Source organism: Enhydra lutris, unplaced genomic scaffold (genome assembly GCF_002288905.1).
Source record: "Enhydra lutris kenyoni isolate GAN:26980312 unplaced genomic scaffold, ASM228890v2 scaffoldscaffold50, whole genome shotgun sequence".
In the NCBI taxonomy this organism is placed as follows: Eukaryota; Metazoa; Chordata; class Mammalia; order Carnivora; family Mustelidae; genus Enhydra; species Enhydra lutris.
In genome coordinates, this window is record NW_019154134.1 from 4,575,367 (window position 1) to 4,603,177 (window position 27,811).

The window sequence follows — 27,811 nt, forward strand, 5'->3', positions numbered from 1 at the left end:
GATGTGGGGCTTGATCCCAGGACCCTGAGATCATGACCTGAGCCGAAGGCAGAGGCTTTAACCCACTGAGCCACCCAGGCGCCCCTGTGTTTTGATTTTTAAAAAACTAAGAATTTCGGGGCGCCTGGGTGGCTCAGTGGGCTAAAGCCTCTGCCTTCGGCTCAGGTCATGATCCCAGGGTCCTGGGATCAAGCCCCGCATCGGGCTCTCTGCTCCCTGGGGAGCCTGCTTAACCCCTCTCTCTCTGCCTGCCTCTCTGCCTGCTAGTGATCTCTGTCTATCAAATAAATAAATAAAAATCTTAAAAAAAAAAATTAAGAATTTCATTGATCGTCTTGTAATCCAAAAGTACATCTCTTTCACTTCTGTGCTTTTCTAGTTATCTGTAGTTTTTTGTTTTTTTTTTAAAGATTTTATTTAATTATTTGTCAGAGAGAGAGAGAGGGAGAGAGAGCAAGCACAGGCAGACAGAATGGCAGGCAGAGGCAGAGGGAGAAGCAGGCTCCCTGATGAGCAAGGAGCCCGATGTGGGACTCGATCCCAGGACGCTGGGATCATGACCTGAGCCGAAGGCAGCTGCTTAACCAACTGAGCCACCCAGGCGTCCCTAGTTATCTGTAGTTTTATGTATATCTTACCTCATTATAAAATAAGTATTTTATATAATTGTAACCATAAGTTTTAACTTGAGATTTTCATTATATAATCTTTTTTTTTTTTATAAAAGATCACTTAAGGAGTCAAATATTTTTGTTACATTTGGTTTTTGTTTTGACAGGTTTTAAAGTGAATAACATTTTTCAGCAGAATCAGACCATGTCCATGCAGGATTTTAGGCTCTAATGTCGAGACTAGTTATGCTAACACTTTAAAATCATCTATTACCTTATTTCAAAAATAAACATTTTAATGTAGTATGTGGTATTGAGAGCTTTTTAAGACTGATAATGTTATAATATGGTAAGGCATTATTACCAGGATAGTTACTGACTGTCAACTGGCCGTCTTGGCCACTGTTTACTGAGTCAGTATCAAATTATAAATTGAATTAAATTGAAGTGAGAATCAAATAATGGAGATCTTTTGAAAAGGAAAAACTATTCCTCTACAGATTGAATACTTGGACATCAAAAATGTGTGGGTATTTTTCCACATCGGTCAGTTCTCTGACAGTAGCTGGCTGACCTACCATTAGATTGAATTCTGACATTGTCTGCATGGAGTCAGGATCCAATCCCACAAATTAAGGGCTCAGTCCCGCAAGACCTGCCCTCTCCTCGAATGCCAGTCACCAGTAGTAGGTTCCCACGTTCTGCACCCTTTTGTTGAGTTTGGCTACAAATCAGGGATTACCATAGTACCCTCCTCAGGTTTAATAATTTGCTATAGTGGCTCATAGAACTCTGGAAAACACTTATGTTTAGTGGTTTATAAGAAAGGATATGATAAAGGATACAGATGAATAGCAGATGATGTAGGTAGGGTGAGATCTGGAAGGGTCCTAGGTTCTGGAGCTTCTCTCTACAGAGTTGGGAGTGTGCCATTCTCCTGGGACATGGAAGTGTTCACCAAGCCAATAGCTCTCTGAATCCCTTTGGTTACCATATTTATGGAGGCAGCACGACCTAGGCATGACTGACCTAAGTCATTGATCATTGGTGATTAGACTCAGTCGCAGCCCTTGAAAGTTCCAAAGCTCTAATGACATGGTGGGTTCCACTGGTGATTCTCTGCCATCCTGTGGTTATCTGGAAGCTTTCCAGAAATCACTTCACTCATGCTAGTTTAGGTACAGGTGAAAGGGCCTTTTTACGAATAACAAAATTGTTCTTTTCACCTTTATCTATATCAAAGCTACAAGGCAAGAGCCAGGTACAACAGTAGGGTGTCTCTGTCGCCCTTATCATTTAGGAAATTATAAGGGTTTTAGGAACTCAGGCCAAGAGCCGGGATGAAGACCGGATGAAGACCAAATACGTATTTTTTCTTTTTCTTTTCATTTTTATTTAAATTCCAGTTAGTTAGCATATGGTGTAATGTTAGTTTCTGGTACACAATCTAGTGATTCAGCACTTCCTTACAGTATCTGGTGCTTATTCCAACAAGTGCCTTCCTTAATCCCCATCACCCATTTCACCTGCCCCCCCCACCCCGCCCCGGTAATCAGCTTGTTCTCTATAGTTAAGAGTCTGTTTCTTGGTTTGTCTCTCACTCTTTCTTCCCTTGGCTCATTTGCTTTGTTTCTTAAATTCCTCGTATGAGTAAAATCATACGGTATTTGTCTTTCTCTTAACTGCCTTATTTTGCTTAGCATAATACTCTACTCCATCTGTGTTGTTACAAATGGCAATATTTCATTCTTTTTTTTTTTTTTTTTTTTTAAAGATTTTATTTATTTATCCGACAGACAGAGATCACGAGTAGGCAGAGAGCAGGCAGAGAGCAGGCAGAGAGAGAGGGGGAAGCAGGATCCCCGCTGAGCAGAGAGCCCGACGCGGGGCCCGATCCCAGGACCCTGGGACCACGACCCGAGCCGAAGGCAGAGGCCCCAACCCACTGAGCCACCCAGGCGCCCCAATATTTCATTCTTTATCAAATACATAGATATATAGATTTTCTTACAACACAATATCACACTCATACTTTTCACAAATTTATATTTGAAGAAAAATATACATACGGAAGTCTGAAAATCCCAAGTTTCACAAAGTGCATAAACAGTTATGCAAGACCCCTAAATCCTAGAGGTTTGTGTAGTATAGTGCTTGTAGCTAGTCGTATGGTATTGGATGCTTAACATTTTGCTAACATAAGATAAATTTTTTTTAATTTATTTTTAAATTATTTTTTATAAACATATATTTTTATCCCCAGGGGTACAGGTCTGTGAATCGCCAGGTTTACACACTTCACAGCACTCACCATAGCACATACCCTCCCCAATGTCCATAACCCCACCCCCCTTCTCCCAACCCCCCTCCCCCCAGCAACCCTCAGTTTGTTTTGTGAGATTAAGAGTCACTTATGGTTTGTCGCATAAGATAAATCTTACGTTAAGTTTCTTAATATCACATTCAAAATAAGAATAAATTAAAAGGGCTGGAAGAATGTTTTGGAGGTGATGGATATGTTTTTGGCATAGACTGTGGTGGTTTCCTAGATGTATATTTATCTCCAAACTTATCAAGTTGTATACATTAAATGTGTATAGTTTTTTGAATGTCTATCATACTTCAATAAAGTGGTGTAAAAAATGCAAAGAAATGGACTATAACCATTAGACAGTATAGCCCTTTAATTTGGATGGTTTTGATTATGCCTATAAAATTCAACTAGGAGTTGTTTTTAAAAACTTACTAACTTTCATGGTGTTAATTACAACATTTTGTTCACCAGTTGATGTTGTAGGAAACTAAGCACTTAAAATAGGAACATAAAGCTCAAGTGTATTGAGGCATGACACAAATAATTAGGAGACACTTGGAAGCATAACAGAACTCCTAATTTTCTTTGAGAACTTAATCTCAGCTCGTCATTCCTAACCTTGGTGTGGGATATCCCAGAGGAGGGGATGTGAAGTCTTCTTGAGCTTCTGAAAAGAAAGTTAACATAAATTCACTTGGGTTTTATTTCTGATTTGCCACTTTTACAAATAAGAAAGTATATACCAAGGGGTACCTGGGTGGCTTGCTTGACTGGGGCCCTCCCTCATCGTCTCAGTGGGATGTCCACTTCCCCTCCTCTCCTCCCTTCCTGGTGCACTCTCTCTGAAATGGGTAAATTAAAAAAAAAAAAAAGAGAGAGAGAGAGAGAAAGTATGTACTAAGGAAGGAGAAAGGGGTTGAAAAGAGCCCTCTTTCCCATTTCTGTCACCATGCATATGCTTTCAGGATTTATTACAGCGCTATATTTAGAGGGTACTGAAAATGACCAACATGTGTAGCAAGAGACTGGTGAGATAATTGTAGGTATTTCTATCCACCTGTTAAAGATTAGTAGATATATATGGCCTGACCTGGAAAGAAGTATTTTTTTTTAAAAGATTATTTATTTATTTGACAGACAGAGATCACAAGTAGGCAGGGAGGCAGGCAGAGAGAGAGAGAGGAAGGGAAGCAGGCTCCCAGGACCCTGGGATCATGACCTTAGCCGAAGGCAGAGGCTTTAACCCACTGAGCCACCCAGGCACCCCTGGAAAGAAGTATTTTAAAGAAAATTTTTTTGTTTGACTTTTTCTGAAGATGTGCATGCACACATTTAAAGAGTGAAATAGTTCTATAAGATACACTACGAAAAATAGTAGACTGCTGCCCCAGTTTTATCTTTCTGAAGACATTTCTTCCAGAGCCTTCTGACTTGATTCATTCTGGACTGGTTGCCCTCTATACCTGATGTATTGCTGTCTATTTTTAGGGATGATCATCCTGGGATTTACCTCATTTTTCTTTTTGGTGGTTGGGGGAAGTTTATGAAGGGGGGTTCCACCTGTTTTCTCCATCATAAGTCTTTTCTTTCTTTCTTGGTTTACTCCCTTTTGACACATTTCATTCCTGTAATAGCTTCTTAGGGAGAACATGCATCGGAAATAAATTTCTGAAGCCTGGCATGTTTGAAAACACCTTTGTTGTATATCCTTAATTTGGAATTGACTGGTTAATATACTTGAAATTGGAAATCTTTCAGGATTTTGAAGACATTGCTTTTTTTCTTGTTTTCATTGTTGTTTTTGAAGCCATATTTACTTGTTCCTTTCTTTATGGACGTGTTTATTTTTCCTTCGTAGGCATGTAGAATCTTTGTCTTAGTGTACAGAGTTCTGAAATCTCATGGTGATTATGTGCCTTGGTGGGAGGGGCCCATTGTGCTGGGTCCTTGGTGGCCCTTCTAGTATGTGAACTTGTATCTTTCAGTTCTGGGAGATTTTCTTCTATTGCTTTTTTGATTTGTTTCCACCTGTTAATTTTTTCTTTATGGGACAGAGAATTTGCCCTTGTGGGCTTGTCCTTAAAGTTTCTTTTCTATTTCTGCCTTTTAAAAAAAAAAAAAAATCATTTTAGGTGACTTTCTTGTCTTTGTAGTCTAATCTTTTAATTTTTTCGTTTCTTCTGTCATCCTTTAATTTCTAGGATTTTTTTTCTTTTTCTTGTTTTATGGTTGTAGTATCTTAATTCTGTGACATTGTGGAAGCTTTTTTTTTCTTTTAAGTTATCATATTCCTGCATAGTTTCTATTTTGGTTTCTATTTTTCATGCTGGAGAGTTTCTTTAGATGTCTTTAAAGAGACGCTGACTTCTCATGATTAAGAATGAAGGACTAAAATGCTCTCTGGCACTCTGAGCATCTAAGTGGGCTCCCACGACTTGCCTTTACTGTAAAGCCTTGCTTCTCAATCAGGGGCAGTTTTGCCCCAGGAGACACATTTGGTTGTCACAACTGAGGGGGTGCTACTGGTATCTGGGGGCCATGGATGCTGCTAAACATTATCTGGCTCAAGTGCTGTAAGTGTGGAGGTTGAAAAGCCCTGCTGTAGGGTGATTAAATCGGGTTTGTTGGAGGTAATTTTTAGGCCGTTCGGATTCTTGATACGGTCCTTTAGTGTCCTGCTGAGAGGACACAGTCCTTTCTGCTTTTGTCCTGGGAGAACTGTGTCTTCCTGTTTGGTATGTAACTGGTTAATTCGCTGTTTTCTCTGACTGGTATGCCTCATTTCTAATTCATGTTGTGTTTCCCTCCCTCTCTTCCCAACCCAGGCAGAGATCCTGCTTTCCTTTTAGAGGCAAGAATCAGCAAAATTTTAACATAAAGGGTCGGATAATAAATATTACAGCTTTCGGGACCATCTGGTCTCTGTCACTATAGTATAATCTGCAGCTCTAGTGTAGGAGGACCCATAGATAGATGTAAGCGAGTGAATATGACTCTTCAGATAAAGCTTTAGTTATGGACCCTAAAATTTGGATTTCATTTTAATTGTCCTGTGTCCTGAAATGTCATGAAATTTTCTAGTGTGTTTTTTCCCATTTAAAAATGTTAAAACTTTTTTGGGCTGTGCAAAAACAGGCAGCAGGCCAGATTTGGCCAGCAGATTGTGAATTGCCATCCCTTATTCTGGAGACTTAATCACTTGCCTTTAACTGAGGTTCAGGAGTGGCAGTCCCCTGCGGTATGTTGGCAAGGGGCATCTACTTATGGACTCCTTCTCAAACAGCCTTATTGAAGCTATACGCCACCCTCACTTCTTTGGATATCTGGTGCTGTCACTTGTGGAGCCGTTTGAGTATTCTCTAATAAGAAAAAAAGAATTGGTTTCTTTGTTTTCTTGACTGCTGAGTTAGGGTCTACTTTATCATGCCTGCCAAGTCCTTTAGTACTTACCCACTTTTCACCATTGTGAGTTGCTTTTTCTCTTTTTTCCCTTTGGCCTGTTCTTGTTGGTTTGTGATTTAAAAACAACAACAACAAACCATTATTGGCATTTTATTGGCACTTGAAGAGAACAGGAAATAGGTGTGCATGTTCAGTCTATTATCTTGTCTGTACATTATTAAGTGGGAAAATATTCTAGGATAGATGTAAAGCATTACATTTTGTTGAAAATAGTTATGCCTTACAGAGAACCACAGAAATAAATTTAAATTCTCTGTTCCAAAAGCTTGATGTTTTTTCCTAGAGAGATTTGGAAGGACTGTAATTTCTTTTATACATTTTATATTGCCTGAAATTTTTTTAGTGAAATGTATTTAATTTGTAATCAGGGAAAATGAAAGTTATAGGGGCTTTTAACTTTGTTCTGGAAATCGAAACAGATGGCTTCTGAGATTTGCTGTGGATAATTCGCATATAATTGAGATACCTGTAGTTTATTTTTCTATTACATTTTGGACAAAGATATTGACTTAGTATTTTCTTATAGATTCTATAGTTTGGTAATTAAATTATTTATATGAAAGACTAACTTGTCAAATTGGTTTATTTTTGTGATAGGTATTTGATCAGTATGTAAAGACAAGGGCAGAAGAAGAACGCAGGGAAAAGAAAAACAAAATAATGCAAGCCAAGGAAGATTTCAAAAAAATGATGGAAGAAGCAAAATTTAATCCAAGGTATATGGTTCATTACTGTAACATTTCAAAATATTTATGTGCTTTCTTCTAAGACCAGCTAAGAGAATATATATCTTTTGGATAATTGGATTGTTTGGTTAGTGGTGGCCACATTTCTGGTCTTCATTCTTAATATATTTCCTTTAGAGGAATCTCTTGTGCCCTTAAGAGGCATTGGATTTCAGAAAGGGTACCTTGTTTTAAAAGCTTCCCTGTGGGAATAAATTTCCTTCTCTAGAAACTGGTAAATGATTTAAAAAAAAAAAACAAAAACTGTCTCCATCTTAAAGTTTTATACATAACAACTTGCAGTGCAGGAACATTATTTTGATTGAAGTGGTGAAGGACCTGTCTGTCTAGATTATGTTTTTTTCTGACATTTTCAATTGATTGTTAATGGGTATTGAGTATGCATAGTAGGCTGAAGAAGATGAGATATTTTAAACTTATGTGACTAGTGTCAAAACAATAATGGCATCATCTCGTGGATATTTTATGTGCACTTAAAGATACATGTACACACTTAAATGCATGATTAATGTACTCATCTCATACCTATTTTGCAGAGAAGGAAAGTAAGACAGAGTAAATTAGGTAAGTTACCCAAGTGAATTTGGGATTTCAATTAGATTCTGGTGTTAACACAGAATAGTCTAGGCAAGGGAGAATTACTTCCTTATTTATTTATATCAGTGGTGTTATTATGCTGCTGTGAGCACCTCATATCATGGAGAATTTCCAAAACTATGGGATAGAATCATGGAGCATCTGGGTTAAACAGTAGTTTTATAAAAATTAATCTTGTTTAAACAGTTACTTTTGTCATTGGAGGTAAGAGTGATTTTGTTTGAGAAAGTGTATTTGGTATTACGATTTTGTATTTAAGTATGAAGAGAAACCTGTGGCATTAATAGCATTTCAGATAGTAAAGCTAACAGAGTATTTGTGGCTATGAAGAATGGAATATTTGTTAAGGGGTAATTGAGTTTCAAACTCTCCAAGGGGTCTTGGGCCTTTCTGTTTGGCTACTCAGAAGGGTGAGTTCCTGGGTCAGGTACTTGGCGACTGGGTTATAAAAGACATTTTGGAAGGCTGTTGAGGAAATTTGAACATGGTTTCTTATTACGTATTAGAGAATTTACAGTTTTGGGGGGACATCGTGGTTGTGGAGGGAAAAGGAGATATGTGCTGAAGGAGATACGTGCTGAAATATTTATAGGTGAAGTCTCATGATTTCTGCATGTCTGCAGCTTGTTTTCAAGTGATTCAGCAAAATGTATCTATTAAAACCATTATGAATCTGACAATAACTGAGACTCTGAAGAGATTTCCATTTTGTGGATTTGACAAAGTCAAAATCCTGTTGGTGTTCTTTTGGGGCTGATAGAATTGTTAAGAGTGATCTCTACTTTGCAGGTTACTTCAAAAAAATAAAGCTATGAGGCACATAACTAGGAAGTATTGGCACTGGGGACATTGTGCTGTATTGTTCTATTAGTACATTCAACACTAGCATAGAGGTAAGGACCAATTTTAGGGAGTGGCAGAAAATGAAGAGGAAAAACTTAAAATGGAGAAGATAGTGTCCATTAACTTAAGTTCACTTTGTAATGGAAAAAGATGTAGTAGAGTTTGTAGATAAAAAGCCCCGGAGTTTATTCTGAGGGAAAGAATGACAGAATGACTGGGGAGAATTACCTTAGTGCCCATTCCCAGTCTTTTTTCTATTTTGATGGAAATCTTAAGGCATTCCTCCTAGGGTCAGCTCCTCCTGGTCACTCTACTCTTACTGGTCTCCTACTAGTATCATCCACTCTTAACTCTCCCTGAGAAAAAAGGGCAACATGTCTGTTACCAAGTAGTGCTTTTGGGAGTTAAGACATGAGTCATATAAATCTGTCTGAATCTACTGTTAAAACTTCATCTTGGTCTTTTCTGGTGAGAAATAATTATTATTTTCCCTCCTTTATTAGAAGTAAAAGAAGTACTTGTAGAGTAATTCTCACTTTCATAAGTTGATTTTTACATTTAAAAAAAGTTCATTCTTTAATCATAGTAGTAATTGCTCTTCTTTCTTAAAATTATAATGCAAGGTGCTTAGTTAATCATGAAAAGAAAACATTTGGTGGATTACATGTGATCCCTTTTCTAGGACATGTAATTTTTACTTTAAAATTTTATTGAAGTTACATGTCCATTATTCAGACCAGGTTGGCAATAGATCCTGTTGTTGAAAATGTTATATTAATGAAATTAGGTATTCTGAGTAACAATAGTTGAATGTAAAAGATTTTTAGAATCTAGGTTTGGTTGCCAAAGCGTAAAGTAAAAATAACAAATGTTAGCTGTGAGTGGTACTCCTAGTTTTCATTTGATGTTTTAAATTGTAAATTCTGAAGTTAACCAGTTTTTTCATTATTAATGAAAGTTGTAGTAGAACCTTTAACACCTGAGAAGATGTGTTTTATATGTGAGTTGAAATAGATAGTTCTTAAAAGGAGAAAGTAAGATTTTTCCTCTCTTAAAAACATGCTAAACGTAGGAATATTTATTATAAGAACAAATTATTATTATGTAAGGTGAAAGCTTCAAATATTGAGGTATATCCAAACATGAGGAAATTTTTTTTTTTCTGTGCTAAGCCTCATTAGCCCTCATAGGCCTCATGTTTTTATATAGCCTGCTTGGCAGCTCTGTGTTCTTTTTGTATCTCTGTACATTGATGTTTTCATTAAATCTGGAAAATTTTTGATCAGCATTTTTTCCGCTCTGATTCATTCTTTTCTCTTTTGGAATTCTAATTACACCTATTTTAAAGTGTTGTGGTATTATCTCACATGTCCCTGAGACTATTCTCCTCCTCCCCCTAAATTTTTTTCTGTGTTCTCTTTTGAGCAGATAACTGTTAGTGCTCTAACTTGGAGTCACTGGATCTTTATTCTTTGTCTCATCTTTTGTTAATAAGCCCATCCATTGAATTTTTCCTTTCAGTTAGCTTTAGGTTCTTTTTTTCTGTTTTCTGTGTCTTTGCTGAAACTCCCTTTTTTTTGTTCATTCATTAAGACCTTGTTTTTAGTTCCTTGAACCTAATTATCTTTAATCCTTTCAGTATATTATAATAATTTTAAAGGATTTGTCTCTGCATAGAACAGTATCTGGGCATTTTGGGTTTAATTTCTGTTGATTAAAAATTTTTTTGGTATGGATTATGCATTTGTATGTTTAGTGTTTTCTGATTTAATGTTGGAAATTCTGGGGTTTTGTTTTCACGGGCAGTTCACTTTATTACAGGCTGATGTGTTAATTTAGTTTTGATTTAAGGCAGTGGATCTCAGAAAGTGGAGGGTGTTTTTCAGCAGTCCAGCTTTGTCTCCCTTGTGCATCTTTTGTGGACTTTATTATCTTAATGCTGTTCTTTTTTCTGCTGTCAGTTTCTAAGGTATTTTTAGCTCTTAACCATGTAGCGCTTTGCTGGGGGCGGGTGCGGTCTTCTTCCTACTGTTGCAGTCCAGTCTTGGCTATACACTGGAGGGGAATTGCTTTTTGGTATACTTATGGGGTACTCTCTTCTATAGCTTTTTCCTCTGCCATTTTAGCACCCAAACTCTGATCTTCATGCTTCTGGCTATTGAGACCACTGTACTCTTGTTTGGAGTAGTTTCTTGGAAAATTGTTCTGAGGCAGAGGGTAGTGGGGCTTTCCTCAGTCTTTGTACTCTACATTTTGTCCACTGTTTTGCAATCAGTTGCTTCATATATTTTATCCTATTCGATAGTTGTTTCTGGAAGGAGAGCTAATTCAGTAAAGTTACTCCTCCATGGCTAGAAACAAGACTGAGCCTCTTTTTAGTGTGGAAATAGATTAGCTCTGAAGTCTCTTGAAGCACATACATTTTTTGCTCTCTGATGTGTTACCCCCAGTGTCACTGCTGATAGTACACAAGTGTTAACCACATTTTCACCCTTTAGCCCTTTTTTAACTCCTGTCTGTAGCTCATTATTCCCTCTTTGGGCAGATATTTGAGCTCAATGACTCTTTGGTACATACTCTTGCTGGAAAAATGGTGGCTTCTGCTATACCTTTCTACAAGCAGAAATAGCTCTACCAAAGTTAGCACACTTGCCATTTTGTTACAGAGCTACTTTTAGTGAATTTGCAGCCAAGCATGCTAAAGATTCAAGATTCAAAGCGATTGAAAAGATGAAAGATCGAGAAGCCTTGTTTAATGAATTTGTGGCAGCTGCAAGAAAGAAAGAGAAAGAAGATTCGAAGACCAGAGGTGAGAAGGTAAGATGGTTTTAGTTCTGGTGGTATGATTGATGGGAGTGTGAATAGGAGAGGACTAATGTGGGGCTGTGTTGCTAATCTTGTTCATGGGCATAAATTACAGCACTCATATTTACTGTTTAGCTTTAAAGGTAAGTTTTATAGTTATTTTTGTGTGTGTGAATTGTCCCTTTACTTACCTGATCTTTATTTTTTGAAAGATTTTATTTCTTAGAGAGAGATAGCTAGAGAGAGCACAACTCGGGGGAGGGGAAGAGGGAGAAGCAGGCCCCCCACTGAGCAGGGAGCCCCATGTGGGGCTTGATCCCAGGTATTGGGATCATGACCTGATCCAAGGCAGACACTTAACCAAGTGAGCCACTTAGGTGCCCCATGATGTATATTTTACTAACTTCACTAAACCACCTAGATTTGCTTTATATTTTATTTTGCATTTACATTTTATTAAGACTGAGATGCCCAATAAACCCAGGACTGACTGTTAGGTCTGTTTATTCTCTGTTGCCTACTAAGATTTCAAGGTTCTTGATAAGTGGTGACCTTTACATTTCAAAAAGCTTTTTTATCTTTTTTGCCTTCTAAAAGATAGCATTTTAGTGACTTTCTAATCTTTTAGCAAGCATATCTTACATATAAATTATTGCTTATCAGAAATAAAGGTCAGCTATTAAAGATTAATGAATTTCCAAATGTCATTTGATAGCAGTGTCAGGAATGGAGAGGAGCCCACCACCGGAGAAGCAGACTGGTGGAGACGGCACCAGTGGTGCGTGAACCATCAAAACATGCAGCCACTCTCCTTAGTGTCCCTGTGTGCTTTGTGAATGGAGAAAAAGAACCTCTGAAGCCTAATCATTTTTGACATTTAAAGTGGCCTGTTATTCCAGAAAGTTAAAACATCACACATTTTGTTAAGAAATGTTATTAGGGAAGTAATACCTCTCTTACTGAGAAGAAGCCTCTTTCACTGTAAATAGCAGTAGTATTGGGTGACATGACTTTTGTCAGAAATACCTGAAATTTCCTGATTACATGCTTATTGGGCTTCAGTGTAGATCCTTTCAGAATTATTTAACTGTCAACTTTTTTTTTCCAAATGATTATGCTTCTTAGGAAATGTGCAAATTGAGTGTTGAATTAGTCATGTTAATGAATTGTTTGCTACTTTTGACTTTTAGTAATAAAACCTATTTGATTAAAGAAAAGCAAGTAAATAAGTGATTGCTACTATGTGATTTATACAAATTGAATGTTTTTCTCTTTGCATTTGTAACTAATGTTCTTTTTCTGAACACTTTTTTTTTGTAACTATTTTGTGTATTCTGTTTTATAACAAGTGGATAGACTTTACAGTTTTGTGCTGTGCGGCCTGTCAATCAGTTCAGTCTGACAGCTGTCAATCACTGATATGCAAAGTATTGTGGGATTCCCTAGTGAGGAAAGAATTGGTATCTCTGTGTGGTGACTTTAGCCTCCCGCAGTTCCGGTACTTTATATTTTTTTAGTTTTTTTCCTTATGAAGTGATGAGAGTTGTGCCCAGAATGTGTTAACTGAAGTAAATTAAATAGACATTACATCTAAATAAACCTAATATATACAGCTTTATTTTCTTTTGATTGTAAAATTCTCTGTAGGTTTGGTTTTGTATCATTACTTAATTTTTTTTAAAAAAAGGCTAGAAATTACTAAAGTGGAAACTTTCTCAACCACTTTAAAGAATGCAAAATTACTAACCAGGCCATGAAACAGAAATCTTTAAAGTAAGGGTTTAAATATAGTTTAATATTCACATTCTGAGAAGTAGCTGGTTAATGAAGTTCCTTCATGACTTTTACTGTGCATTTATTTTTATGAAGTATATTGTCTGTACCATTTTTTTAAATCACATTTTTTTAAAATCACATAATTGGATGGTGATTAGTGCTAGTAGCATGGTGCTGGTATATTGGAGTTTCTTTTTTCTTGTGATTCTCTAGTTGCTGTTTGTAGCATTGAGGTAATGTAATTAACAGCTGAATAGTAAAGGTTTAAAGGTAATTACTTGCTGAGTCAAAAACCTCTGAAGGACATTGACTTTTGGTGAAGTTGCTTTTTTTCCCCTTTCATTAGACATTTTTAAGCTAAAGGGTAAAATCATTTTTGTACAGCTTTTACTGGTAATTTTCAGTTTTATAAAGAAAAAGTCCCTAAAATTCTGCTTATTTTAATGGGCTGTTTTGTAGCTACCCTCAAGTTTGTTTTTTTTTTTTAATTTTATTGCAATTTTTTTATTATAACCAATTTTTATAAAATTATGGTTTAAGTAATATACTTTTTGGAATAGCACATTTGAAGTTGCATATAATAGAATTAATCCTCTCATAAAGTTAGCATTTTTCTCCCTACCCTCCCTTAAATTTCATTTTGAACAAGTTAAATATTTTTGTTATAGTACATAACGCTAGGGAGACTGTTTTTTCCTGTTAAACCGAACAGCTTAGATGGTAAGGTACTTCCATTTGGAGAGAGAAGAAAATAGGGGATATAGGGCTTTGAATTGCTGCTAGTGTAACATATATAAATTTCTTGACATTTATGCAGTTGTTAAGTAATTCCCGTACAAATAGCAGCTTTGGTAAACCATGTAATTAGCCTGTCATGGTAGTATCCACAGTGAAACGAAGTTTAACTTTATTTAAAGTTCACTTTGTTTATACATCACACATTTTTAAAAACCTATATGATAATCCTTACTTCATAGGTTTCATGTCTAATATGTGAAAATTGTCCTAAGTCAATTTAAATTCCTATGGCTTGGAAAGATTCCTGTTAGATACAGCTTGCATGCTTTATTTCACATAAATTTTGTCAATTTTGCTTTGTGGTTTATATGCATTTAGGAATTGGGTGTTCATCCTGTCAGATACAAAGTACACAAGATGAACAGAATTGTTAAATCACTATATCAAGTAGTTTCTTTTTCACTGTCTGGAAATACTGGGTTTATGAGTATTTCTTACTATTCCAAACAAAGGCAAGAGTTAAGTTCAGTAGTAAAGAAATCCAGAGCCGGTTAGCTTTTGTTTTGTGTTTTTTTTTTTTAAATCTCTAATAGGGAAACTTACTTGTAAACTTACAGCTGTTTTCCAGAAAGGACATCATCTTCCCTTTTAATCCTCTCATAGGGGAAGTGAGGGTTGGAATAGGCAGAAAGAATGATTCCATTCCTAATTTCTCATTCCCTTGATCAGGTGGGAAGCCAGGATGTTTAATCCCTATAGGGAGGAGAGGTTCTTGACATGGTCAGAATCCTCTTTTGAATTACTGCTACCTCATGTGTCTACCCTGGTAGGTACTCCTACCCTCGTAGGAGTACAAGGTAATTTAAGTGAGACTAAATTTTTAAACAGGACCTCAAAGGTGCATAAAAATAAATGTCTCCTTTATCCCTTTCTTCCCTGTTTAAAAAAAAAAATGAGAATTACAGTTTGGGAAAGGGATTCTAAGTATTTTACATGTTGACACTAAAGGATTAATACCATTTCATACCCTTGGTATTATGTTACTAACTTGGTCCTTGATTGGTTAAGAATGTTAATTCATTAAAACTTTTATTTTGAGTTCTTTAATGGTAAAGGTGTATATATTTAATGGCTAAAAAATACAAAAGATCTAAATAAAGTTTACAATAATGATCGATTATGACCGTAGAAATTCTGTATATATAAGGGTGTGAACATTGCTTTTTTAAACTAAATTACAAAAATTTTCCCTGTTTTTTTATCTTTTTAGACATTTGACAATATACTTTCTTTTTTTTTTGTTTTTTTTTTGTTTTTTTTTTGTTTTTTTTTTGACAATATACTTTCAATTTTCAAATGAATGTGACTTATTTGTGCTCAACTCTTTCCAAATTCACCTTTTGTAACAAAAAATGTTATTCGTCTACTTTTTAAAATAAGTCATTCTTACTGTCTTGATATTAAAGTATAATTTAGTATCAGTTCATAAGCCTGCATCTTACCTAAAAATAAATGTGAATTCTTATTTTAAAAAAATGGCAGTTCTGAAATGCAAAAGTTAGAAACAACCTAAGATTTTATTTTTCTGTATTTCAGTAATTTCACTGGAGAAAATGATTTATATTGAATTTGGTAGATTTTAAATGAGAGCTTAATGTGTGTGTTGATTTTTATATTTTTCCTAAAAGAGTGATTCTGATAATCTTTTTTACTAAAAATTACTCCACTCGAAATACATGTATTTAAAAAGTTACTAATATTCCCATCTTTAAGGTAAGTGAGTAGTTTTTTCTGGTTAAAATGTTTGCATATGAGGAATTTCTCATGGCACATTTCCCCCCTATCCCACTACATGTTTTGAAATACAGATTAAATCGGATTTCTTTGAACTGTTATCTAATCATCACCTGGACAGTCAATCTCGATGGAGCAAAGTGAAAGACAAAGTAGAAAGTGACCCACGTTACAAAGCAGTGGACAGTTCATCAATGAGAGAAGACCTTTTCAAACAGTATATTGAAAAAATAGCCAAGGTAACTGTTGTGTTTACTTGTACTGTAAGCATGGAATAATAAAATTCTTAATTGTATTATAAAGGTATTCATTCCTGTTTGGGATTTGGAGTTTTTCTTTTTGGTATGCTTTCCCCCCACCCCCCAAGATATTATTTATTTATTTGACGAGAGATAGCGAGAGAGGGTTAGTATTCTTAATATAAGAATCTTTAGTAGTTGGTGTGGAAACAAGGTATAGTGTTGAGGAGTATCCTTGGTAAAAACCAGGTTTGAGATTTTTTATTTGGCAACTAGTTACTCTGTGGAAACATATTTTGATACTGTAGTTTTACTTTTACAGAATTTAGACTCGGAAAAAGAAAAGGAGCTTGAAAGGCAAGCCCGCATTGAGGCAAGCCTTCGAGAAAGAGAAAGAGAGGTCCAAAAGGCTCGTTCAGAGCAAACAAAAGAAATAGACCGAGAGAGAGAGCAACACAAACGAGAAGAAGCTATCCAGAATTTCAAGGCTCTTTTGTCTGACATGGTATGTATTACTCTTGTTTTGCCCCCCCACCCCTTTATAGTACTGGATATTAGAGATCTATTATATTACGTTGTTAGTGAAAATTTTCATATTTAAATTGACTCTGAGAGAAATAATTTGGTAAGTTGTTTTATAAAGTGTTTTAAAATTGAGTTTTTGGTATTAGCACCGTTAGAATAGGAAAACCCTAGTTATTTAACATTTTCAGAGATTAGATACTTTGTATATATAAAAATTTATGATCTTTTAGTCTCAAAGGTAAGTTCTTTATTCTCGATGGAAGTCATGTTAAATTATCACACACCGCATGCCATAGTAATAAACAAAATATGCTGAACATACTTAAACCTTTTTCTTTGATGATTTAGGGTCACTGTGATGATGAATTATTGTACATGTAGACGATGTGAGATCTAGAAAGAACTGGAGGTGTACTAACCCCAGGAGATACCCTGCAATTTTCTTGAAAAACCCTTCTGCATCACCCAGGGTTGTTGAGGTGTGTAGGGTGTTCTCTGTACAGTGAATGCCCAAGGCTGCTCTGCTGTTGTACTTGTTTTGTTCCTTCTCCCTGTCACCGTCACTGTTTGTCTTCTCCTCTTCTTCTCTTCTTTTCGTTACTACTGTCATGTCTTCTGATTTCTTCCCTTTCTTCTGATGATCTGTTTTCACTTTCCTCTTTCTGTTCTCTGGACAGTTACAGTCATTCCCTGATTGTTCTCCCTGCTTTTACTTTCCCCAAATTCATCCTCCTTATTGCAGTTATAGAAATCTTCGTAAAAACCAAATGATTTTGTCACTCTCCCTGTGGCTTACAGAGAGAGAAACTTCTCTGTGCTTCTAGTGGTCACCTACATTTAAAACTCCATCTTCTTAGCATAATATATCAGGCTATTCATTTCTTAACTCCCCAACCTTCTGTTATGTTACCCTCTTTGGTTTCCTCTCTTGCCCCCTAAGCTCCAGCGTTTCTGAACTTAACTCTAATGAACCATACTTATATATTAATGAATCCTGTCATTGCTCATGCCAGTCCCTCGACCTAGAATGCTTCCTGCTGCAGTTACAAATTCATTGTTCAAGATCACACTCAAATCTCTCTCTTGTGAGGTTGATCTTGACCCATCTAAGGCAGATTTGTTTTTCCTCTTCCCCTTTGCCACCTTGTGTTCAGCATACAACTCTGCAGCCCTTGCTACATGCTGTTGGGATTATTTGGTTATACGCCTCTTTTCCCTTAAAAAAAGTGAGTCCTTGGGGTGCCTGGGTGGCTCAGTGGTTAAAGCCTCTGGCCTTTGGCTCAGGTCATGATCCCAGGGTCCTGGGATCGAGCCCCACATCGGGCTCTCTGCTCAGCGTGGAGCCTGCTTCCTCCTCTCTCTTTCTGCCTGCCTCTCTGCCTGCTCGTGATCTCTGTCTGTCAAATAAATAAATAAAATACTAAAAAAAAAAAGTGAGTCCTTTGAAGGAAGGGCTGGTGTCTTACTTGTTTTCCCAGTATCAAGCTCTGTGTTCAGCTGACACGGTAATCGATGCTTGAAAAATGCTGGTTAAATAAAAGTTTTTGTATTTTTCTTCTTTCTTACCTGTCTTTCCAGTCTCCCATATTTCTTAGCACTGGTAGCAATGTGACTAGCAATAACTTGTGATGCCACTTGCAGTTGTGAAGCATACCTTTCTGCTGGTTGTTGAGCCAGCCAGATCCGCCATGTCTTCTCTTGTTAGCCATGTTAATTCTTGCTTATGCTCAGAAGTGTCGCTTCCCGTATGTAGTTGATAGGTACACATTTGAGCTCAAGATTTGTTCAGTGGTTTTTTTTCCCCTGTGAGCTCTCTGTTATATAGTAAGATATTTCCCGTTTTATTTGTATCCATTTCATGTACTAAAAGTTGGTAAGTCGTTAAATAGAAATTCTCTTCATCCTTCTCCAGTTCTAAATCCATACCTTGACAGCTTAGGTGAGCTCTCAGCAGAGGGCTTTCTGGCTTTAAAAAAGGAGATTTTCAGTGACTGCTTAACTAAGGTGGAATCATCAGAAGCTTTTATTACTAAATGTATCATTCCTAAACTAAATAAATAAGCCTTTTATTGTTGAAATATGAGAAGATAGGTCTCTGGTGATACAATTTTTTGGTTCGTTTTTAGGTACGCTCTTCAGATGTGTCATGGTCTGATACTCGGAGGACTCTGCGGAAAGATCACCGTTGGGAATCTGGATCCTTGTTGGAAAGAGAGGAGAAAGAGAAGCTTTTTAATGAACACATTGAAGCACTTACCAAAAAGAAGAGGGAGCACTTTAGGCAACTTCTGGATGAAACTTCTGCAGTACGTCCCTTGTTTTCCTTGTTTTAATCTAGATGGGCCTTCATGAATAATTCCAAAAGTAAAACATTGATGTGATTATTGGCATCATGGTCTTTAGAGCCGTTACTGGAATTCATGAGTTTTGTGATACTTTCTTCTCTGACTTTATTTCTCCTTTTTTAAGTAAAATGTTCATGGCATACTTACTATATAGAAATTACTTCCTTCTGCAGTTTCCGTATTTGTACTTGCTCTTGTGGTAGTTCATAAGGTCCTAGCTGTGTGATCATTGATCCCTCCTGGTGAGTTTAATAGATTCCATCTTTCACCCCATTTTCAGTTTGGCACTACGGCCAAACTGAAGAAGCTATCCAGAATTTCAAGGCTCTTTTTTCCGACATGGTTTATATTACTCTTGTTTTGCCCCCCGACTCCTTTATAGTACTGGCAGTTTGTACCCTCTGTTGTTCAGGTTTTCTCCTGATTATCTGATCTCTTTTTGGTGATGGTTTCTCCAATGGTGTTACCTATGGAGACACAGGGTTTGCAGGTGATAGTCTTAAGGCCACATTGAAATAATGGCCATGAAAATAACTCTTGTGGCAAGCCAAAAAGAAATTGCATTAAAGCTGCTTCCCTGTCCTTAACTAGTCCGGTTACCTTTGGGCATTACAAGAGATGCCAGGTCAGTGTGATGTCATGTACTACATGTGCTGCCCATTCAGCCCTCTCAATAAAAGTGAATTGTACTCATGTTTTTTTATTCACTTGCCTTTCAAAGATTACCTTAACATCCACATGGAAAGAAGTAAAAAAAATAATTAAAGAAGATCCTCGGTGCATTAAGTTCTCCTCCAGTGACAGGGTAAGAGGGTTTTGTCTGAGATTTACTACAGTCAGTTTATAAATATTAACTGGTTGCTTAATTAGTACCACTAGTATCTTGACCAAAATGAAATTGATGGTTTTAGTTGAATAACTTTTAAGAGTATGAGAAATAAATCTGAAGTTTAAATTCATATTTTTTGTCTTGCACAATACATAAACAGGAAAGCACAGTAGAAACTTGAAAATTTAATCCTTGGCGTCAAGCCTGTCTTCGGGGATGTTAGAGCTTTAATGAAGCTCTAGTTTTTATTCATTATATAGTCAGGTAGATGCATTCACGCCGGTACCAGGCTGTCAGAGCCCCTGAGCCCTCCTAGCAGACCGCTGTAACATCACTTCTTGTTCCTCTGTGCTCTAGATACTGGAGTAGAGGAACATCAGACGAATGAAGTTTTAGAAACCAAGCTCTGTTCTGTTGCACTCTGCCTCCCATGTGGGAAACAAAGTCAGCTGGGTTCTGAAATAGTGAATGAGGCTAAGGGAGCCATAGCTGACTGCCGTCTTATTTTAGCCCTTTGCCTTTCATTTGTTCTCCATCCCCATCATTCTCCTTGCCTGGTTGGTTTCTCCATGTATAGAGTGCACAGCCCCATAGATTGACTTTGATAAGTTGGATTGTAGACGGTGTGGACCACAAACTACACACAACTGGGGAAGAGTGGTACACTGATAGCTGACAGGTCCAGTTTCAGTTTCTAACTTTGCTGATTGTTCACAATTGACAAGAGGTCTTTTTAAATTTTATTCAATTTTATTTACCTTTTTGTCCAAAGAGTTTATACCCATTATTCCTATTCCCTTAGTAGAAAAGCTAAATGCTCAGTATGACTTAGTAAAGTTATGACTGTTAGTTGGGGTTCCCCATAAGTCATACCACATTATGGTCTTGGTGCTGGAAGAGAGAAATATAGTCTATAGGAAAGGCACGTTTACCCCTTAATTTCTTTATTTTTTAGAGCATCTTCCGCTTGAGGTTGTTAGGAACATGAAGGGAGATAGTCTCATCAAACCCTCAGCAGTGTTGCACCTAGCAAGCCCTCAAGTCTTAGCTACTGCTAATACAGTGTATGGGACCTTGTTCTTGGTTTCTTTCAGCCTTAAAAATGTACTTTGTGCATTTTGCATTTTAGTGAATGTTACATGAACAAAAATGCACCTTAGTGCCTTTTCCTTTTGAATTATTTATAACATGACTTACAAATAACTGGTTTAATAAGTAATTGATTCTAATTTTGGAATTCGTGACTTTTTTTTTCTAATTTTACTGTCTTTTTGCAGAAAAAACAAAGAGAATTTGAAGAATACATCAGAGACAAATATATCACAGCCAAAGCTGACTTCAGGACGCTTTTGAAAGAGACCAAATTTATAACCTATAGGTGTGTGCAATGAAATGTTTCATATCAGCAGTCATTGTCTTTACTAGTCCTTACTCTAATGGCCAAGCATTCTTTGCATTCACACACATGTTGACATTATTAATTTTTAGGAATAAGAAGAAGCCAACTTTTATCAAAGGCCAAATACAGCCCATATATACGTTACTTTTTTTTTTTTTTTTTTTTTAAGAAAGGGCCCAGATGTCAATTCTTATTTTGTGTTACCCACCCATCCAGTTTTTTAGATACACTTTTGTTTTTACTTCACTGCTTTTTTAGGAGTACCCCTATTTAAGAATTGTATTCGTGAAGAGACTTTTAAAATAATCCTTCACTATCCATTATCTTTGCTTCCTATGAAGACTATTCAGTGTTGTGGAACAGGTTGAAAGCTTGAAATCATCTTATTTAAGCTCAGCAAAAACTTTTTTTTTTTTTTAGACGATAGCAGTTTGCTAGATACTTTAAAAATCTTAAATGATAAAATCAGTTTTGAAACAAGATTTCTCTGTAACATGCCCAGTAGTTCCACATTCCCAACAGTTTTACCATCAGGAAAACAAGTTAATGTTGCTTAGCAGTCAGTGCACAGGAAACAGTTTTGTTTCATGCTCCAGCTTTTCTTCCTTTAAGAGAAAAATTGGAAACATCTTAATGAAGGGTATGTGCACGGGAGGATAGATAGTGCTGAGGGTGTGGTTTTTAGGTATTTTGTCATTGGATTTTTTTGGTCAGGATCCTTAATGTTTTGCATCAGCTTGGGCTTTTAAATTAGATGTGAAGTAAGACTTCTTTCTACATTTTTATAGTTAATTTAGTGAAAGATGTGAAAGTGAAAGCTTGTGAGAGATGCTGGGATTGGCAGCCCCGCAGACTGAAGTCCTCTGTTCATCCACAGAACAGGTACAGCACGGGCAAGATTTACCTACCCACCCTCAGCCCTGATCTGGAGGGACCACCAGTAGGGGCGGGAGGGTAATTCAGCTTCTGAGGCCCTTTCACTCCTTGGAGTCTTTGCTGAGGCAACTTACAAAGGTGACCACTGCAGTGAAATTTTTCTTAAAAAATAAATAAATAAATAAATAAATAAAATGGAAACACGATTAGGAACTAGATGGACATTTCCAGCTCATTTCTGAAAGACCTAGGAACAGCAGTCAGTAATTCTTGGACTTCTTTTCTTATTTCAGATCCAAAAAGCTAATCCAGGAATCTGATCAGCACCTGAAAGATGTAGAAAAAATCTTGCAGAACGACAAACGGTATCTAGTACTAGACTGTGTGCCCGAGGAGAGGCGTAAACTGATTGTGGCATATGTGGACGACCTGGACCGCCGGGGTCCACCCCCGCCGCCCACAGCGTCAGAGCCCACAAGACGATCAACAAAATAATTCTCAGTACTCTCCCACAGGGGGATCTTCATTCAGAACGCTTGCATGAGCCAATTTTCAGGATTTTACATGTATGTGCATTAGTCAGACTGTTGCAGAGCCGTCTGACGAACAGGAGGAGAAGCATTCGTGAACCGTTTCTGAACAGAGAACACTTTGGAAATAATTTATGCTTTTCTTTGTGTGGCATGACTGACATACATACTCAATATAGGCTGTCTCTAGTAAATCTAAAATCTCGAAGCTAAAAATCATCCTTTTAGGAGGTGTGGAAGTCAGTGACTTTTGGTGACGTTCTTTCTAGCAGTGTTAAACATGCAAGGCGTAAGAGCATTTGTGGTTTGAACTCGCAAAACGCAAATACCACAGACTCCAAGAAAACCTAAGTTGGGGGTTGTTTTGTTTTGATTTTGTTTTTTTAAAGCGGGTAAAAGAGAAAACACTGAAAATTGAATTCTTATCTTCCAGAGGCTAAGATTATTATAATGGACATACTTTTACCTTTGTCTCTAAAGAACACTTTAGTTTTGTTTGTTCACTTATGTGCTTTGATTATCCCCTCAGAATTAGAGGCCAAGTCTTGTTGTTTAGCCTAAGAGAAGATTTATTTAGTAATTTCTTCTCAGGTATGGAACCATGGTCATAACTAACATGTTGGCCAGAATAGGACTGCTGGTTAAACACATTTTATTTACCATTAAGTGATCTTTATCAATATTCTGGATTAGACAACAAATTATCTTTCTTGGGTGTTCCCTGTAAACTATACTCCTGTTTGAATGTTAAACTTTTGTTTCTAAAGTTAATTTTAAGATGTTTGAATGTTCAGTTTATGTATTTGAACTACAATAAACCAACCCTTTTTATATATGTGGATTGTATATGATTATTGTTAAAGAATTTATTAAAAAATTTCTTTTAAACCTGTTCTTAAAAGCAGTAGCAAATGTAATTTGGCACAAAGAAAGCTGACTTTACACCCTAAATATCACATAGTTTTTAAAGGCTTGAATATAATAAATTATTTGCAGTATAAAAGGGAAGGAATGTAAAGAACCATCTTGGTGCTCAGTCTCTTAGCAATATCTTATTGCTTCATAGCAAGAAGACCCAGATTTGTTTGTTTGTTGACTTGTTTTTGTCTTTTATATCACCATATGGCTGATTGATGCCTTCTTGGCATCCTTTTGGTGTGTCCTGCACAGCATACCCTGATACCTACCTTTGACCCCCACTTGCTCTTTCTAGCCGTACCGCCCCAGGTTAAAGACTCCTCTGTCTCATTCCTTCATAGATTTCTCATTTCGAAGTACCACAGAAATGCTTAAGAAAAATATGTTAATTGGATAATTTATTTTCCCTGTTTCCTCATACCAGCTGTGACTGCAACAAAACATAAAATGAGGAAGAACCAACAGATCTGTATTTGTGTCATGTGCACGCAAACACACATCACAAGCATACATGGACTTGTTCACATGTTACTTAGTACTTGTATATGAAGTGCCACAGAAATTATATATATAGGAAACTGGAGTTACCTAAGGTCTTAACCTCTACAACTGAAAATTAACAAAATATTTTTCTCCCTTTTTTCGAAGGTCATTTTTGTAATTACATTGAGTGGCTTTTAAGTCCTGTGAGGAGTGAAACTGCAGTGTTTGTCAAAAGGAACACAACTATTATAGGAATATAACCCGCAAAAGTGAACTTTGTAGAATGTTTTATTTTTCTGAATTCCACAAGTATTGTTTGCCCATTCGCTACTTTCTGTTCCTCACAGGTGAAAAGTGTGAAAAAAAAAATGCTTTGGTGATACCTATTCTAATTTCCACTTCTGTTGTTAAATATTTGGGATTAATTTGTTCATTTAAGGTGCAAATCAAACTTTACTATGCAGATTTCTTTAAAAGATCAAGTCAGGACTGTGTAGGTTCTTAATGAAAAGGTCATTGTAATTACACTGTCTCAAAATGTCCATTTTGACTTGGCGCTTACCAGCAAACTCCTTAAAAATACTTGATTCAGTTTATCCAGAGACCTGTATCAGTGTTAAGGTCTGACCTCCCCATTAAGTCCCCATTGTGCCAGATGATGATTTTGAAAGGAGGTTTCAAACAAAAACAGCTTTTAAGTCTCCCAAACTGTCTGAAATAAAGCAATTGTTTTTATTTGTTTACAAGTTAGAATGTCAAACACTGGAAGCTTACATCGAACATTTACTATATATAATGAATAGTCTTTAATTCAAATAGCTCATCACAGACGATTTTAAAGGTACTCCCTTTGTATAACTATTGTCTCACAAAACAATATTTGGATATTTGGGTTAAATTGTACTTTGTGATCTTGTGAGCCTTAAAATAAAATTTGTAATGAACCAAGTAAAATGAAAACAGCCCTATCTTCTGTGTTGAAAAGCAAACCACAACCATTTGTAAAGACAAAAAACAAACCAAAAAACCCACAGACTGAGTATTTTTTTAAACATAAAAGTTCTGTCCACAGCATATTTTTATATTTTAACTTCTCCATGGCATCTCCAGGCAGTTGTTTTCCTGAGGGAACCCCTCAGTGCAAATACCCTAGAGTTCCATTACAAAGTAATCAAGAATTGTGGATAAGTGTCCTTACATCTAATAGGGAAAGAAATGTATCATAATCATGTTTTATCGGGTATGCTTTACCTTGCCGCAAAATGAATAGTTGCTGCCTTTTATCCAAACTACACCAGTAATATGTTTGGGAACACAATTTAATAGTCTGCTTTTTTTTTCTGTATTGCCCTTGTGCTGTTTGCTTTCTTAGCCAAATTCTCTTTTGTGTCCATGGAGTTTTTCTTTTCCTACTATTTTTTTTTTAAACATAAATACTTTTCTTGTTACTCTTGATCATTTTTTTTTTAAAGATTTTGTTTATTTATTTATTTATTTGACAGAGAGACACACAGAGAGAGGGAACACAAGCAGGGGGAGTGGGAGAGGGAGAAGCAGGCTTCCCTCCTGTAGGGCAGGGAGCCCGATGTGGGACTCAATCCCAGGACCCTGGGATCATGACCTGAGGTGAAGGCAGACGCTTAACGACTGAGCCACCCAGGCACCCCACTCTTGATCATCTTTATAACAAAGACCCTTAGGTATTTTAAAACTTGGGCAGGGGCAGGGTTCAACTTGAGTGTTCGGGAGATATTTAATATCATTTAACAAGAAAGATGACCATCCCTATTCCTTCTTCATACTTGGAGGTTGCCTGCAGCAATTGCTAACTTTATCATTAACTATAGCTTCTATTTACCTTGACTGAAAGGAGGTATTGGGAGGAACATGTAACTGGGAAGAGACAGAAGGGCAATAAAAAGTTCTTTCTCCATATCAGAATTTAGAATGTCATGCTAAGGTGCTAAAATCCTCAGACTTAGAAACTGAAGACAGAAGTAGCTTTACAAAGAACAAGTGAAACAGGTTATTGAGGATAAGGTGAAGTGTGAATTTACTTAAACTTAGGTTTGAAATCAGTCCACAGTAAAGTGGTGATCCTTATTCTGTCAACTCCAGTCATGGAAATTCGATAAGTAAGTGAAGATCACTCCTTAACATTCATTAATGTGTTTAAAATCTCTTAAGTGGAAGTAGACTTGGAGCTTTGGTTATGTGAAATAAAGTTTGGTAAGCAACATTAAGGCTAGCAGGTTCAGGAAGAAAGTAAAAGGAAAGGAGTTAAGCTTTTGGCAAAGATGGGCTCTGCTCCGGCCAGTGTAGGATGGTCCCGAGGAGCACCCAATAAAACCACAGTTGTGAACAAGGGACAAAATAGCTGGAATTTCTAGTTGTGTGTGCTGGAAACATCTCCACACAACACTCAGCTTAACTCCGGATAGCCAAGATAAAAATTCTGAAACACAATCATTACCCCTACCATGGTGTTCTACTTACCAAATTGCACGTTTCAAAAATGCATACTGTGAAGCATTTTTGTAATTCCTAACGTTAGTAATTTTACTGGGTTATATATGGTCAAGGCTGTGGTGTTGGCAAGCAGCAGTAAAAGTCAATACGATAATCACAATTTGTTTTGCTTTGAAACTTAACCTATTTGTCACAGTCTCCTGTCCCCTGATCTTCGTGTTCCCAGGGGACAGGGTCATTGTCTTGTACACAAGGGACTGTGTCCCTCTCATGCCAAAAGTGCTCTACATCAGGGAGGATGGGCATCTGTGCCTTCTCACTGTTCTCTATGCCAGAGGAGGGAGAGCCAGTTTTCTCTTTCTCTGGTATGGATGTTGGGGTCTCGGAAGCTGGAACATTGTCGGGAGGGGCCTCTGAGTTGCCAGCTGGTGTTTTCTGAGACTCTGAGGCAGTTGGTTGCTTTTTGGTTATCATCCATTTCCATAAGCCTTTCAAATCTTCCTTGAACTCCTCTGACATCACTAGAAAAATGAGAGGATTTGCCGAAGAGGTGGAAAACACGAGGACTTGAGACAGGGCTATAAAACCTTGTGGCGGCGCCGGGCCTCTGGCCTTCACGTGCCATACCCACAGCCAGGCTACCCATTCAGGGAGCCAGAGGACAGCGGAGGTGACAGCAATGCTCAGCAGCATCACTGTGAGTTGCTTGGAGCGCATCTGGTTTCTGAGATTTTGAGTCTTGGTTCCTCGTTTTCTACACTGGCCATAAGCTCTCCAGAAATAAAAACTGGCAAAGAGTGACGGAAGGCAAAATGCCAGGAGAGGGTAGAGCTTCCCAAACATGGCCATGAACTCTTCGGCCACAGGCGGTACATCCATGAGGCACATTTCCACACCTTCGTGAAGCCTGGTGGTGCTGAAGAACCACTCAGGCAGGGGCAGCAGGCTAGCGGCAGCCCAGATGGCCACGAGCACTGACCAGATGGTGCAGTTGTGCATACTTACTTGCTTGGCTGGGTCGCTTGCATACATGAAGCACACCTTGGCCACTGCAACGATCGTCAGGCTCTTGGCCGCCATGCACGTGTGGATGAACCAGTCTGAGGACTTGCAGACAAACCAGCCAAGGTCCCAAACGCTTTTGAAGTATGCTGTAGCTCGGACAGGTGCCGAAAACAGCAGGAGGGAGAGGTCGGCCAGGCTGAGATTCAGAATCAGGGAGTGGATCAGGGACGGCTTTCCTTTCCAAGCGCTGTGAAGGAGGACGCCGATCACACAGACGTTCCCCGTGAAGCCCACCAGGCACACGGCCACCAAGAGAGCTGGGACAATGGTCCTCCAGTCCTTTGAGTCAGAGGGCAGGTAGCCCCCGGCAAAGTGGAGATGAGCAGACATGTTCATGGTGCTGGAGTTGGAGTCTGCAAAGGCAGCCGCCAGCATCACCTTCCCCACGCAGCTCGTCCTTACAGAAGTTAACTTCTTTCTGCCTTTCTGCCTTGGCTCTTCTGTGTA

General features: G+C 37.5%; 2 protein-coding genes across 5 annotated transcripts in view; one reads left to right on the forward strand and one right to left on the reverse strand.

Moving 5' to 3' along the window:
• The window catches only part of LOC111156861 (transcription elongation regulator 1), a 64,156-nt gene extending 39,373 nt beyond the window's left edge, over positions 1 to 24,783 (forward strand). For 3 of the 4 annotated variants that reach the window (XM_022517961.1, XM_022517962.1, XM_022517963.1), the window contains 8 exons: positions 6,985 to 7,103; positions 11,240 to 11,390; positions 15,761 to 15,925; positions 16,248 to 16,430; positions 18,577 to 18,756; positions 19,517 to 19,600; positions 20,902 to 21,002; positions 22,193 to 24,783. In XM_022517961.1, coding sequence (XP_022373669.1) covers positions 6,985 to 7,103; positions 11,240 to 11,390; positions 15,761 to 15,925; positions 16,248 to 16,430; positions 18,577 to 18,756; positions 19,517 to 19,600; positions 20,902 to 21,002; positions 22,193 to 22,394 — 1,185 coding nt within the window. In that variant the 3' untranslated portion in view covers positions 22,395 to 24,783. The remainder of the gene's footprint in view (positions 1 to 6,984; positions 7,104 to 11,239; positions 11,391 to 15,760; positions 15,926 to 16,247; positions 16,431 to 18,576; positions 18,757 to 19,516; positions 19,601 to 20,901; positions 21,003 to 22,192) is intronic. The other variant, XM_022517964.1, reaches the window with a different exon arrangement.
• A 1,699-nt stretch (positions 24,784 to 26,482) lies between these two features.
• LOC111156862 (G protein-coupled receptor 151) lies at positions 26,483 to 27,739 on the reverse strand. Its single transcript, XM_022517965.1, has one exon. It carries the CDS (start codon positions 27,737 to 27,739, stop codon positions 26,483 to 26,485), a length of 1,257 nt encoding a protein of 418 aa, XP_022373673.1.
• Between the last annotated feature and the right edge of the window lie 72 nt (positions 27,740 to 27,811).

Bases quoted from the DNA above. Each gene is read 5' to 3' on its own strand.
- LOC111156862 (XM_022517965.1), bottom strand. From the start codon at position 27,739: ATGCTGGCGGCTGCCTTTGCAGACTCCAACTCCAGCACCATGAACATG.